The sequence below is a fragment of the Triturus cristatus genome, chromosome 11 (genome assembly GCF_964204655.1).
Source record: "Triturus cristatus chromosome 11, aTriCri1.1, whole genome shotgun sequence".
NCBI lineage: Eukaryota > Metazoa > Chordata > Amphibia > Caudata > Salamandridae > Triturus > Triturus cristatus.
This window is the reverse complement of record NC_140594.1, coordinates 107,369,327-107,383,489: the sequence shown is the minus strand read 5'-3', so window position 1 is coordinate 107,383,489 and position 14,163 is coordinate 107,369,327. Positions and strand designations below refer to the sequence as shown.

At 43.8% G+C, this 14,163-nt stretch overlaps 1 protein-coding gene across 4 annotated transcripts in view; it reads left to right on the top strand.

The window, feature by feature from the left end:
- LOC146783434 (uncharacterized) overlaps positions 1–14,163 on the top strand; it is a 477,699-nt gene that overhangs the window by 379,602 nt on the left and 83,934 nt on the right. For 3 of the 4 annotated variants that reach the window (XM_085633638.1, XM_085633636.1, XM_085633639.1), the window contains exons 7-8: positions 6,204–6,257; positions 8,282–8,335. In XM_085633638.1, the coding sequence (XP_085489764.1) occupies positions 6,204–6,257; positions 8,282–8,335 (108 nt within the window). Of the gene's footprint in view, positions 1–6,203; positions 6,258–8,281; positions 8,401–14,163 lie in introns of all 4 variants that reach the window. The other variant, XR_014970475.1, reaches the window with a different exon arrangement.

Below are 14,163 nucleotides of genomic sequence, written 5' to 3'. Positions count from 1 at the left end.
ACATGTACCTTAGGTGCATTTACTAATTGGAACTGGGCCGCCTTGTCAGTCCCTGTCTCAGCATACCACAGGTATCCAGGGCATCGGTGTACCCAGGGCCTACCAGGGGCTGCAGCATGTATTATGCCACCCCTGGAATGGCCACCCAAATCTGACACAACTGGCTGCACGACAGCTGGGGTAACGTGGTGTAATCACCCGTTGCTGTAGGTGTAGTATTCCTACACCTAACCCTAAAATGGACACATGGATTCCTATCAGTCACTCCTATGGCAGGCCTTATCAATCCTGAAGGCAGAGTGCAGGGAACCATGTGGGACGGTGCTCTGGCGCGAGCTGAGCCCGTCGACGGCTTGCGGAACCAAGTCCTAATAGCCGTTCCATGGTGACGCGGGCCAACTACTTTTAAATGCATTATAATCCTCGCGGTTATTTGCTAACTTTGGCATCGCATCACCTACACATGTCGAGTAAGGTGTCATACGAATGGGAATACGAACCCCTCGCCAGTTCTGGCGACGGGGTTAGCATTCCCCCTTTTAGAGGGGCACGACATGGAAGTAACCTTGAACCCCGGTTAAAGTTGACTCAAGCCTCAGCATCACAAAATGGATGCTGCCACCAGACACAAGTCTGACCTCCTGCTGCTGGGAGACCTTCCAGCGAGGGGAGCTTGGACAAAGGGTTTCCTGTCGAGGGCGGTGTTAGCACCATCCCAGACAGGGTTTGTGTATCCCAGGTAGGCAGGGCTGAAAGGAAGGTGATTGCCAGTGGCACCCCGGTGCTCACTGTGCATAGCCCGGCTCAAACCAGTTTCGGGGGCACACCAGCCCCTGAGCTGGGGCGAAGCCGGACAAAGGATAGGGGTGTAACCACCCCCCTCCTGGCTCCACCCATAGGTAGAACCTAGTCACGGGCCAGCCCCTTTTCGTAGAATAAAGGTAGGAGCGAGTCCCCTTCCCAAATTGGATAATTCTGAATCTTGAACTACTTTCCACGAAAGGAACTCTTGACTATTTCTGAAGACTCTCCCTTGTGGCTAAGGAGTAGCCACCCTGCACCAGCAGGCACCACCTAAGCGCTTGCGGTTTGCTGTAAGTCTCTCCTACGGATCAAGACTGCCCAGCTCGACGAGACCCGAGTTCCCTGCCATCTCTGACCTTTTACCTCCCTCATCAGCTCAGCTGAGAGTCGTAGGTGTGACGAGACCTGCGGGACCGGCTATCTTCAGAACCTGCACGACGCTTATCTAGCACGCCCACCGAGGGACCCTCGAGGGAGTGCACCTAGAGTTTGAGAAGCCCTAACCCTGAGCAGCTCCAGCACCGAAGTCTGCCTCCCCAGCATCCCCGAGATCTGCGTGGGGGCCCTTCCGCTCCTTGCTGTTCACCGCGTTGTTCGACCACTTGCCGACTGGCTTGTGGCCCTCTCCACGACGCACCACGTTTGTTTCATCACTAGTCTGGTTGCTCCAGACTGGCTCTTGCTCCCCTTCAACAGAGGAGTACCACGGACCCTCCTGGTCCACTCCAGACGCCATCTTGACTCCACCACGCGGGCTTGCCACTGTCAAGATCCGCTGCCCCATTCCTGGGCCCAGCATCATCGACAGCAGACACCTGCGTGGGACAGCTCGCCCTCCATCCTGGTCGCCGCCGCGCCTCCTGGTCCGAGGAACAGCCGAGTCCGACGTCATCCACTCACCTGGTCGAGGTGACTTCAGCCGGTACCCTCCTGGTGCCCACACGATCGCTGGCTAGCGGTTGAGAACTGAGTCCCCTCTGCTTTCAGGTTTCCTTCCTCACCGATCCAGGTTTGGATCTCGCTGAACATCGACACTGGTCGCCTGCCAGCAACTCTTCTTTCAGGCTCCTGAGACTACAACGAGGACTTCCGACATCTTGCCGAACCTTCCACAGCCGCAGCCTCTGGGCTAGGTAACTCGAACATTTCGGTGCTCCATCGCAGGTTCGCTTTACAAGTGTCCAGTTCCTTTTACGTTTAGTCCCACTGATCGGATCACTCCGGAATCAGTCACTTTAGACGTTCTAAAACTTCTCCCCTTCCACTGGTAGTGTAATGGTTTCGTGCCCTCGGGCATTTGTGTAAATTGTGCAACCAGAAGTATTTTCCTAAGAGTTTTGTATTGTGCTTAGCTCCCTGACTCATAAAGAGCCAGGGTAGTCTTGTTATAAATAAATATCCTTTATTTTCATAACAACTTGTGTGGTGTCCTTTCACTTGGTGTTCAAGGGGTATATGTGATGGTAAACAGCTGGCTTAACACGCCCTCTAGAGTTTAGCCTAAGACTGCTCGTATCCACGCTACTAGGATAGCTGGTCTATAAGGTTGACTTACAACCAATCATCAATAAGGGTTGTTTGGAATGATACACAGTCATCACTAGAATAGTGAGCACTACATATCAGGCCAACTTCTCACAGTGCTCCCCCTCCAAGTAAACTCCCTGGTGGTCTACAGGGATTTCTGCACCCCACTGAGGGGCAGATAGGAGTAAACCACAGCCTATCTAAAGACTGTTTGGGGCTATTTGGAGGTGTGGGGGATAGGCTTGATTGTTGAGATGGCTGCGTGCACCCATTTATCAACCAAAAAAAGCATCCCTGGTATTTAATGGGCTTTCTGTCCTCCTTCTCCCCATGGTACATTGTAGGCAATAACCTTCAATCTGCCCCCGTGGGGGACAGAAATACTTTTGTGCCTGGTGGGTAGGGGAAGCACTAGCCCATTGTGAGGGAGCAGCTCCCTCCTCAAAAAATAGTCCCTGGTGTTTAGTGGGCAGATCCCTGCCTGGATATCGCCCTGCTGTAGGGGCGTAGTTTGTTCCATAAGATTGGGGGTGTGTGATCTGCAGATATCCAGATATTCATGCCTCCATATAATGTTAATATACATTATATGACAAGCAGGGGGCATGAGAGGGGCTTAACAGGCAGTGGAAAGGGAGAGGTATGCAGATTGGTAGGAGTGCTAAGTGAGAGAAACAATATTTTGTAATTAATCAACATTTTTAAAGGACTTTCAAAACAGAGATGAGAGAGTGCGTGTGTTTTTGTCAGTGTCTCCACACAAAAATCCCAGGTGAAATCTGACAAAGCACCTGTACCCAACTATCCATCAGAAAACACATTTATTTGGGAGGTGTAACACCCCAAACACCGAGTGAAGCTATGCCCCTGCCCTGCTGGGGTGATCTCCAAGCAGCGATCCACTTGGGAAAGGTGCCATTGGAAAGGTGAAATTCTGCCCTTTGCAATGACACCTCATCTGTCTGAATGGTGATCGGGGTGCTGAAATTTGCCCCAGAGTACCGATGCAGTGAAAATTAAATTAAAAGAGAAAAAAAAAAGACTCAGTTGCTGTGGAAGCTCTTCTCCAGCTCCTGAGGCTAAAATGAATTGAAGGAAATCCCTCTGGTGCTTGCACCAGAGGGATTTCCCGCTGCAAATGCTAGGACGTGTGAAGCCATGCATAGCACCTAAGCACTGGTGATATGAACATCTTCAGTAAGTCCATAGCTCCCAAGCGGTTAATAGTTCACTCAGATCAAAATGGGTTTATAACGAAAAATAATACTTTCCTGAATATCCAGAGCTTGCTGGGGCTGCCAGAGGTCACTGTGGGGGGAGATGATATGTGCCTAGTGGTGTCTCTTGACATCCTAAAGCTTTAGATACACGTAGCTGGACATATCTCCTGGTGGTCCTTCAGAAATGGGCATTGCTTGACATTCTTTATCTGGTACATTTACTATACAGCAAACTGATGGTCAGGGTTCGAGTAGGCTAGGTCATCTCAGACCACTTTGACACATGTGGGGCACCAGACAGGATTGCCCTTCTGTCCTTGTTTGTATTCTGACTAGCCATGGACCCACTGGTATTCTTGTGGGCCCCAGACTGAGGATTGGAGGCATTTTGCAGATGGCTTGTGGAGTCCCTGTATGTGGTTGATGCAGTTATATACCTCAATAATTCACAAGAATCTCTTCTAGGCTTCATTAAAACACAATTAACTGGTCCAAGAACTGCCTATTTCCTTTGGGTTCTATATCTGAAAACCGCAGAGACGGTGGGATGCCAACCAGGCTGGAATGTTGATTGATTTGTTCTGATACTTTGGGTGGACATATGACATGCAGAAGGTGATTTATAATTGGGCAATGTGTGTAGGGTTTTCACATTGACTCGCCAGTCGCTCCCCTTATCCTCTTCTGGACAACCCTCCCACTGTTCCCTATTGGTCGAGTGGCAATAAACAAAATGTTCTTGCTGCGACTACTGTAGTTTTTGCATCTTTACTGTTGCTCGTAAAAAGGCATTCTTTAAGGAAGCACATGGTATCCTTTCAGATTTGAAATGGGGTTCTGGCAGGAAGATTTACACTACATAAGTTGCAGGGTTCAGTGTTTGAGGGCGGTTTAGATGCCCTAACTTGAATGACTGCTAAATCAGTAAAAAATATTGCCTATCAGGCATAACCTTGCAACAGTAGCAAAAAAGTGTACAGCCATAAATGTATCCGCAGAAGAGGGCAGCCCTCCCATATGCAAAGTAATTACAGGTGTGGGTGTTCCTCAGAATAAAAGGTGTTTTGAATGCACATGATAGCAGACCATGGGCAGATGCAAGGGTGGAACTCGTTGGATATGTTTACATGGAGGGAACTCTCTGCACATTCCAGGACATACACAAAACCTATGGGATAATGGCAGGTTGATTTCGTACATACAATGCCATGACACATGCGTTGCGCTGGAAATAGGGACAGGAACAAGGAGAGCCTGTAATATCTGTGTGCATGCAGAGTTTGTTGACAAACAGAACTGCGAGAAAGGCAATCACTTCGCTTTGCAACCTATTCAATATACAACAATGCGCCAACTGCTTGGGTATCAAAGACCAATGGGCGAATGATATGTGAGAGGCTATCACAGAAGGATAATGCAGGAGAGCATTGGAACATGGAGAAAGGACTCCAGAAACCTGATACTCAAGTACACACAGTTTAATTAATTACATCAGACCTACCTCACTCTGAAACCTATACATTGCCTGTTTGAGGAAACATCTTCGGGGGTTCTGAGATGCCAAAATTCAGAGGCTGGTGTCTATCATATGGTGTGGACTGCCCGGGGGTTGCCTGGGCAAGGGTAGAGACGAAGGGGTTCATCTCGAGATAGTAGCTCAAACTGTTTTCTCCATGCCTGGATTGTGCTGGATATTTGTCTTATTTTGTTAGACATCGGAATAAATACTGATAAGCACTGATTTAAAAAAGTTTGGAAAACACAGAGAAGACACCACTGAAATCCACAAAATTTAAACACTGAAAACAGGATAACCTAAATATGCACCAGCATTTCCTTTGACTGTTTCCGGAATAATCCAAAGTCACACTCTGTTTCACCTGCCTTTAACTGGGCAGCCTTGAAAGTGCCAATGATTATAAACTAGACCGCACACCCTCAAATAAGAAATATTTCATTTGCCGTGTGTGCACTTCAAATAAGCCAGGACGATTGTAGGATTGTTAATATTATACTCTTTATGACAGTGAAGATGAGATTTCCATTGACAGCCAGTCACATAACTGACACTGCCTCTTCCCTTTCAAACATTCAGAGGCACTGGCTTGTGGGGTATGTAAATGTAAATATATGCGTCTTGTAAAGCGCACTGCTGCCCTGAGGCATCCTGGCACTGTAGACAACTGGGGAACCCGTCCTGGCTATCCCTGTGAGATGATCCCTCCTGGGTATCTCCAAGGTGAAACCAGGCATCCCCAGCGAATGTGGGGGGCTGTTGTGGAGATGAGGCAAGCTAATGCCCAGAGTTGCCGAGTGTGATCCCTGGTTAGAGTAGGCACCAAGGCAAGAATTATCAAGTCCACTGGCCCTGGTCCATGACCCTGCCGCGTCGGGAATTGAACTCTGGTCCCCAGCAGTCCTCTGCTTCCGGGTCTGCTGCCTCTAACCAGTGAGCCACACCACTCTACAATCTTCAAATAGTGCTTTCAACGAGCATGTCTTGATGACGAAATATTTGGTTATTCTTTTGAACGTACAGTGACTGCATTCATTATAATCATGTTTATGTTGTTTAAAATAGGTGTGCCCAATCTTCTATTTCAAAAGTCAGTAGAGTCAGGTTAAGAAAAAGTCTTATTTCTCTCATTTCAGCTGCAGCAATGAAGATCAGTTAGAGTCTGCCCCTGAGGATACTGTCATACCTGGGTAAGACAGGCATGCACACAAGCAATCTGCTGAAATGTCTTACTTGCCTATGCCACATCGCTTGCTACCCTCTCTTGTTCATGTAAGAAACAACTGCCGGGTCTCTAGACACAACTACTGGATTTTAACCCCATGGATGCCAATTCCACAATTTTTCAGAATCAGTGGAAGGGACATCACCCAGTTGTTTTTCCTCTGTTAATTTGTTAGAAATGTATTTTGTTTTTTATTTAATTTCTGATTTTTATGAAGTATCACAAACCATGCAGTAGTCTTATAGCACCTTGTGATCACATACAACAATCATATTCTTGGCTAAATTAACATAAAATCATTCAGCTGCGGGCTGCAATTAGGTGATGAAGCCCTCTTCCATGTATGAAGTTACAAAGTGGTAAAGACTTTGTGAAGAGTAAATGGAATACAAATGTTCCAGAAAAGTGTGAAAAACTAGTGTCAGGCCTCTAACTGGCAAGATCCAGATCGAGCAGAAGGTGTAGGAGCCAGACACAAGTGAATGGGTTACTCTGAATTTGAAAAAGTTAGTTTCTATCATAAGATTTGTTGGTAGAGCTCTAGTGGATGAGGCTTGCCCATGCAGGATCCTTCCTCCATATTTCATGTAACATGTTGCTGTATAGACATTAAATTGTATTTGGCAGACCTTAAGCTTCTAGTTGGAAGATAAGGGGCTGACATTTTGACAAGGTTGTCCTGCTGACATCTATTTGGGGAATATGCAAATAATCTCAAATTCACATTACAGCGAGCCAATGGTGGCATTTCAAATGAAATCTGACGTAGCTTTGATGTTTCAGGCCAAAGAGGAGACAGTTAGCATAGTTCTAGACCCTTTAGATTTAAGACAATGATTTGTTAAGTAGGCACTGCCTGTCTGCCTTACCTGTGCCCATTCTTCTGACCAGGCCTGGCCCTCGCTAGCCCAGCCCCGACACTGTCCTGAGGCTTCCAGTCTTGCGCTCCTGCTTCTCTCTTCTGTCTGGTACTTCTTTTTCAGCTCTTGTGCCTTTTTGCTCTTGGGTTTCTTTTGCCGCTTTGCCTGTTTTTCCCCTCACGCATCAGCTGTCCTCTAGTTCATCTTTTTTTGCCTCTCTGCCTGTTTTCCCTCTTATTCTTTGCCCTCTTAATCTTGCTCAGCTTTTGTGTCGTGTCTTCACTCACTTTTTCCGCTTTGCCCATTTTTCCTCTCGCTCTTTCACTCTCACTCTCTTCTCAGCTGCTCTTCCTCCTTTCTCTCCAATATTTTCCTCTTTTCTTCTCTGCTTTTTGCCTCCTTTTTTGCCTTCTGTTTTCAACCTTTTCTTTTTTTACCACGTCTCCTTTTACGCACATTCTTCCCACCGAGGTCTTCCTACCTTTTCCCTGTGCTGCACTCTCACCTACATTCCCGCTGCTTGCTCCAGCCCTGCCCATGTCCCCACAGCTCCACCCCCACCCCATTAGTAGCCACAGTGTGGCCCAGTGACTTAGGGTCAGAGAGATATTTAGCTTATGCTTTCAATCTGGTACAAGTATTTACTTTGGCTCTTCCAAGAAAATCCCAAAGTGATACTTTGTTTCACCTACTTTTAACTGGGCAGCCTTACAAGTAGCACTGAATAGATATGACACCCCACCTTCTCAAATAAGAAATATTTTATTCGGCATGTGTCAACTCCAAATAAGCCAAAAGGATTATAGCTTATACTCTTTATAACAGGGGAGGTGAGATTCCCAGGGACCGCCAGACACATAACTGACACTGCCCCATCCCTAGCAAACTTTCAGAGGCACTGGCTTGTGGGGTATATTCAGATTGCCCTCTCAACGAGCATGTCTTGATTATGAAATATTTGCATTTTTCTTTTGAACTTGCAGTCAATTTCATACATGACTGTACCAGGTCTGCATTTGTTGTAATAATTTTTACATTATTTAAAATGGTATAAAGCTGGTGCATGCAGTCTTCTGTTTTAAAAGTCAATAGAGAAAGGTTACAACAAGTTTTATTTCTCTCATTTCAGCTGCACCCATGGAGATCAGATGGAGCCTGCGCCTGAGGATGCAGTCATAACTGGGTAACTCCCACCCTTCCCTTCGTCAGTACCCCACCATCCATCGCCCACTACCCTCTTTTGTCCATGTAAGAAACAAACAGTTGTTACCTGCAGGGTCTCTCAAAGCAACTACTGTATTGTCACCACCTGGATGCCAACTCACCACATTTCCAGGATTAGTGGAAGTGACATCACACCCTCTGTTAATTTGTGAAGAATTTATTTTGCTTTTTATTTTCTTTCAGATTTGTTTTGTCAAAACGTTTTTTATTGTTTTTTCTACATATATCAGATACCGACAGAGTATTAATCTCAGATCTCAGTATCATATAACAGAGCAGTTAGTTTAGTTATCAGTGTCTGTCATGTGAGGGAATCTCCTATTCAACAATACAGATTCTTCTTACAATACTGTCAAACAAGTCGCACAATAGAACAACCATTTTCCCCAAAAACCTCCAGCACCCCCAAATAGTAACCCTTAAAACTGAGGGTATGTCTCCATCAGATATGTATACCGGGCCCCGGAGGATCTAGCAATGGTCAACACTATTAGAATTGAAAGAGGTGAAGCACCCTCGTATGTGTAAGGCATGCACATAGTGAGAGGCCTCTCGATAGATATATCACCAAGGGGCTGCAAATGTACTCAAAGTGTTTGTAGCTATCTAACAGGATGTCCACTATTCTTTCCATGTTAAAGGCCTGCCCGAGTCTGGAATGCCATTGAGACATCAATGGCACCTCTTTCCTCTTCCAAGCAGATGCCAGTGCAAGCTGTGCTGCACCAAGGCATAGCCATAATATTGCCCAGTTAGCAGATGTTTGGCGCTTAAGAGAGTCATCACGGAATCCAAGTTGGGCAAATCCAGGGGCGTCCGGGATCGGGTAACCCAGGATGTGTTTTTTTAGGCTAGTAGCTCAGCCCAGACTGGGCGAATGGTTGTGCACTTATACCATATGTGATGGAAGTCCCCCAGCAACCCACAACCCCTCCGGCAAAGCTCTGATGTGGTCGGGATTTTTTTTTCCAGCATGGTAGGGTAGAGGTACTAGTCGAATAGTACTTTATAATGCACCTCCATCATACTTATAGAATGATTGAACTTGGGAATGTCCCTCCAGAATTTGGGCCACTTTGCGTCGGTAACCGTCACTCTCAACAAGAACTAGCTCCCAGAAGGCGATGTGGCATTGCTACGGGTGATAATTGTGGTAAGCAATAAGGAGTAGAGAAAGGAGATGCATCCTCAGGAGCCTGCCACCTATTTAGCAAATTGTTCAATAGCGGTAAGATCTCTAGTGGCGGCTACCGTTGTAAGGGACTGTCTGGGACTATGTCGGGAACACAGTCAGGGACTTGGGCAAAGACTTGGGACTGGGTAGAAAATGTACACAGAAAGAGTAGTACAACGCTGCCCAGGATCACACAGAAGTCAGAGGAGGAAAAGGGATTCAAAGGGGAAGCCTGTATAAGTGAACACGGTGGCTGAGACTCAAAGGATGGGCACTCAAGAGGCAATTTAGCATTCAGAATAACTACACCCAGGACAGACGTGCAGACATAAATACATATATATATATATATATACACCAAAAGTTTCCTTCTCAGGAAGCCAAATAGTACGCCCTCACAGATTTCTTAGTTTATCCCAATTTCCTTTATTTATTCAATAGGATCCAGTCTCGAGTAAATACCAACGCGTTTCGCTATCAACAGATAACTTGATCACGGTTAATATTGTGCATTTGAATCACCCAATAAAAACAAATGATGCCGATCATGTGATTAGTGATGTCACTCATCTATTCGCCTGGACTTCTGGTCCTTGTAGTCCTCAAGCCATATATGTTATTAACATATCATTTCAAAGGTAATATTAACCCAAATTCATGCGCAATTTCTTCATCTAACTCCTCCTATTGTTTTGTGTCTGTTAATCAAAAAACTACTCACGTTTTGCCATGATCTGTTTCGCTACTCGTTATTCTAATCGGCTTTGAATAAGTGAAGGGAGACAATATTTATCTATTTTTTATGTGTCAGGTTTCAACTCGAACTTTATTCATTTCCCTGTACTTTGTTTGGATTTATTGCTGCAGACGGCAATGTTCTTATTTCAGACATTATATTGTGCAGCTGCACTTTCGTCATTTAATAAGGGAAGAGCTAAGTTTTTGATTGTTTAATTTAACCTGGATATTCGTTAACCCCCTTAAGAACCGGAGCTCCGATTTCCGCCGTTATTAGAAAATAAACAGTTATGGTTAGGTTTTGTGTTGACGCGATAAATTTAATTTGGCGTCTCATACTGTTTTTACTATGTTAAAACCCTCCAGTGGGCTTATTCCTTTATTTTAAGGCACACATCGTGCCCTCTAGTGGGCGATGTCATGATTTATTTGTTAATGCATGGCAGTCATTAGATTCCTGCGCAGTTATAGGACAATTATTAATTGGACTGTCCTTCTCATTTATGTGAAGGATTAGTTATGTTAATATGGCTTGATCATAGGCTTTTTATTCCTTTTTCTCTCATCCCTCCTCCTCACCCTCTCTTAAGGCACCCATAACAGGATCATTGTCGGTCATTTTATATTCCTATAAATGAACGTACAGTTCTTCACATTGATTGAGGCCCCATGGCGTGTAAATCCTGAAATTCAGAATCTGACGTGATTCTCTACGTCTCAAGTTCTTTTCTCGATCTGCCCCTCTTTCACGTGAGGATATTGTTTCAAGAGCATAAAAACGTAAGGATTTCCAATCTCCTCCGTGGTTGCTTTCCATGTGTTTTGCAACTGTGTTGCTCCTGTCTTTGTTGACCGTTGCTCTCACATGTTCGAGGATTCTCTTTTTCAGCTCGCACTTTGTGCTGCCTATATATTTCAGTAAGCATGGACATTCAATCACATATACAACAAATTGGCTTTTACATGTAATTAGTTCTTTTATTTGCCATGTCTTATTGTTAGGTAATCTGACTTCAGTCATGTTTTTAGCAATTTGGCAAACTTTGCATGTGTAGCACTTTTTAAAGCCCTTTATCATTAGCCATTGCATTCCCTTCTTTTTGTCATGATCTTGATGGTGGCTATGTACCAATTTGTCCCTCAAATGTTTTGCACGGCGGAACGTGATGTTTGGGTGTTTGCCCATAATTTCGCTTACAATTGGATCTAATTGTAGTAGCTTCCAATTTCTTCGATGGATATCCCCTATTTGTCTTGATTCTTTCGAATGATCCAAGATTAGTCTAACTGTTGCATTTTCTGATTGGTTTGTAGATGGTTTCTTTTCCCCCTTGTAGTTTTCATCCAAAATATCCTGTCTTTTCTTTTCATTGGCACGTTTCCAGCATTTTTGGATAATACCTTTTTTATAACCACGATGTTTAAATCTCTTTGCTGTGTTTTTACTGTGCTCCTCCCATTCTTGTTGTTCTGAACAGATCCGCCGTAGTCTCAAGAATTCTCCATATGGGATGTTATCCTTCACCGATGATTTGTGAAAGCTGTTCGCATGTAATGTTGCATTGGTAGAGGTCTCCTTTCTATGCAGTGTGGTTTCCAATTTGTTGTTCACAATGTAGATCCCTGTGTCTAGGAGTATTATTTCTTTACTGATGTTGTATGTAAATCTTATTTTGGCGTCTGTAAAGTTTAAAATCTTGAAATATTCCTCAAATTCCTGTGCCGTGCCATCCCACACTATCAGAAGATCGTCGATGTATCTTAACCACTTCATGAATATAAAAAAGGTATTATCCAAAAATGCTGGAAACGTGCCAATGAAAAGAAAAGACAGGATATTTTGGATGAAAACTACAAGGGGGCAAAGAAACCAACTACAAACCAATCAGAAAATGCAACAGTGAGACTAATCTTGGATCATTCGAAAGAATCAAGACAAATAGGGGATATCCTTCGAAGAAATTGGAAGCTCCTACAATTAGATCCAATTGTAAGCAAAATTATGGGCAAACACCCAAACATCACGTTCTGCCGTGCAAAAGATTTGAGGGACAAATTGGTACATCATGACAAAAAGAAGGGAATGCAATGGCTAATGACAAAGGGCTTTAAAAAGTGCTACACATGCAAAGTTTGCCAAATTGCTAAAAACATGACTGAAGTCAGATTGCCTAACAATAAGACATGGCAGATAAAAGAACTAATCACATGTAAAAGCCAATTTGTTGTATATGTGATTGAATGTCCATGCTTACTGAAATATATAGGCAGCACAAAGTGCGAGCTGAAAAAGAGAATCCTCGAACATGTGAGAGCAACGGTCAACAAAGACAGGAGCAACACAGTTGCAAAACACATGGAAAGCAACCACGGAGGAGATTGGAAATCCTTACGTTTTTATGCTCTTGAAACAATATCCTCACATGAAAGAGGGGGAGATCGAGAAAAGTACTTGAGACGTAGAGAATCACGTCAGATTCTGAATTTCAGGGCTTATACGCCATGGGGCCTCAATCAAAGTGAAGAACTGTACGTTCATTTATAGGAATATAAAATGACCAACAATGATCCTGTTATGGGTGCCTTAAGAGAGGGGGAGGAGGAGGGATGAGAGAAGAAGGAATAAAAAACCTATGATCAAGCCATATTAACATAACTAATCCTTCACATAAATGAGAAGGACAGTCCAATTAATAATTGTCCCATAACTGCACAGGAATCTAATGACTGCCATGCATTAACAAATAAATCATGACATCGCCCACTAGAGGGCACAATTTGTGCCTTAAAATAAAGGAATAAGCCCACTGGAGGGTTTTAAAATAGTAAAAACAGTATGAGACGCCGAATTAAATTTATTGCGTCAACACAAAACCTAACCATAACTGTTTATTTTCTAATAACGGCGGAAATCGGAGCTCCGATTCTTAAGGGGGTTAACGAATATGCAGGTTAAATTAAACAATCAAAAACGTAGCACTTCCCGTATTAAATGACGAAAGTGCAGCTGCACATTTTTATTGCCTGAAATAAGAACATTGCCGTCTGCAGCAATAAATCGTAACAAATTACAGGGAAATGAATAAAGTTCGAGTTGAAACCTGACACATAAAAAATAGATAAATATTGTCTCCCTTCACTTATTCAAAGCCGATTAGAATAACGAGTAGCGAAACAGATCATGGCAAAACGTGTGTAGTTTTTTGATTAACTGACACAAAACAATAGGAGGAGTTAGATGGAGAATTGCGCATGAATTTGGGTTAATATTACCTTTGAAATGATATGTTAATAACATATATGGCTTGAGGACTACAAGGACCAGAAGTCCAGGCGAATAGATGAGTGACATCACTAATCACATGATCGGCATCATTTGTTTTTATTGGGTGATTCAAATGCACAATATTAACCGTGATCAAGTTATCTGTTGATAGCGAAACGCGTTGGTATTTACTCGAGACTGGATGCTATTGAATAACTGAAGGAAATTGGGATAAACGAAGAAATCTGTGAGTGCGTACTATTTGGCTTCCTGAGAAGGAAACTTTTGGTGTATTAATGACGGCATGGCTCTGCTGCAGTTTCACACCGGATAAAGAATCTCCAGGGGTCCACTGAATGGAGCCGAGTTGTGGAGATATATATATATATATATATATATATATATATATATATATATATATATATATATATATATATATTCACTGAAAAAACCATAGGTTTCAGGGGTGTTATAGTTAGCTGGACTTTTCACTTGTACAAAACCATTGAAATTCCCCCGTTATAGTTAGTTCAGCTAACTATAACTCGCGCTGCTGATGACGTCACATATTACATCACTCATGACATGGTCAGTGACATCACTCATGACA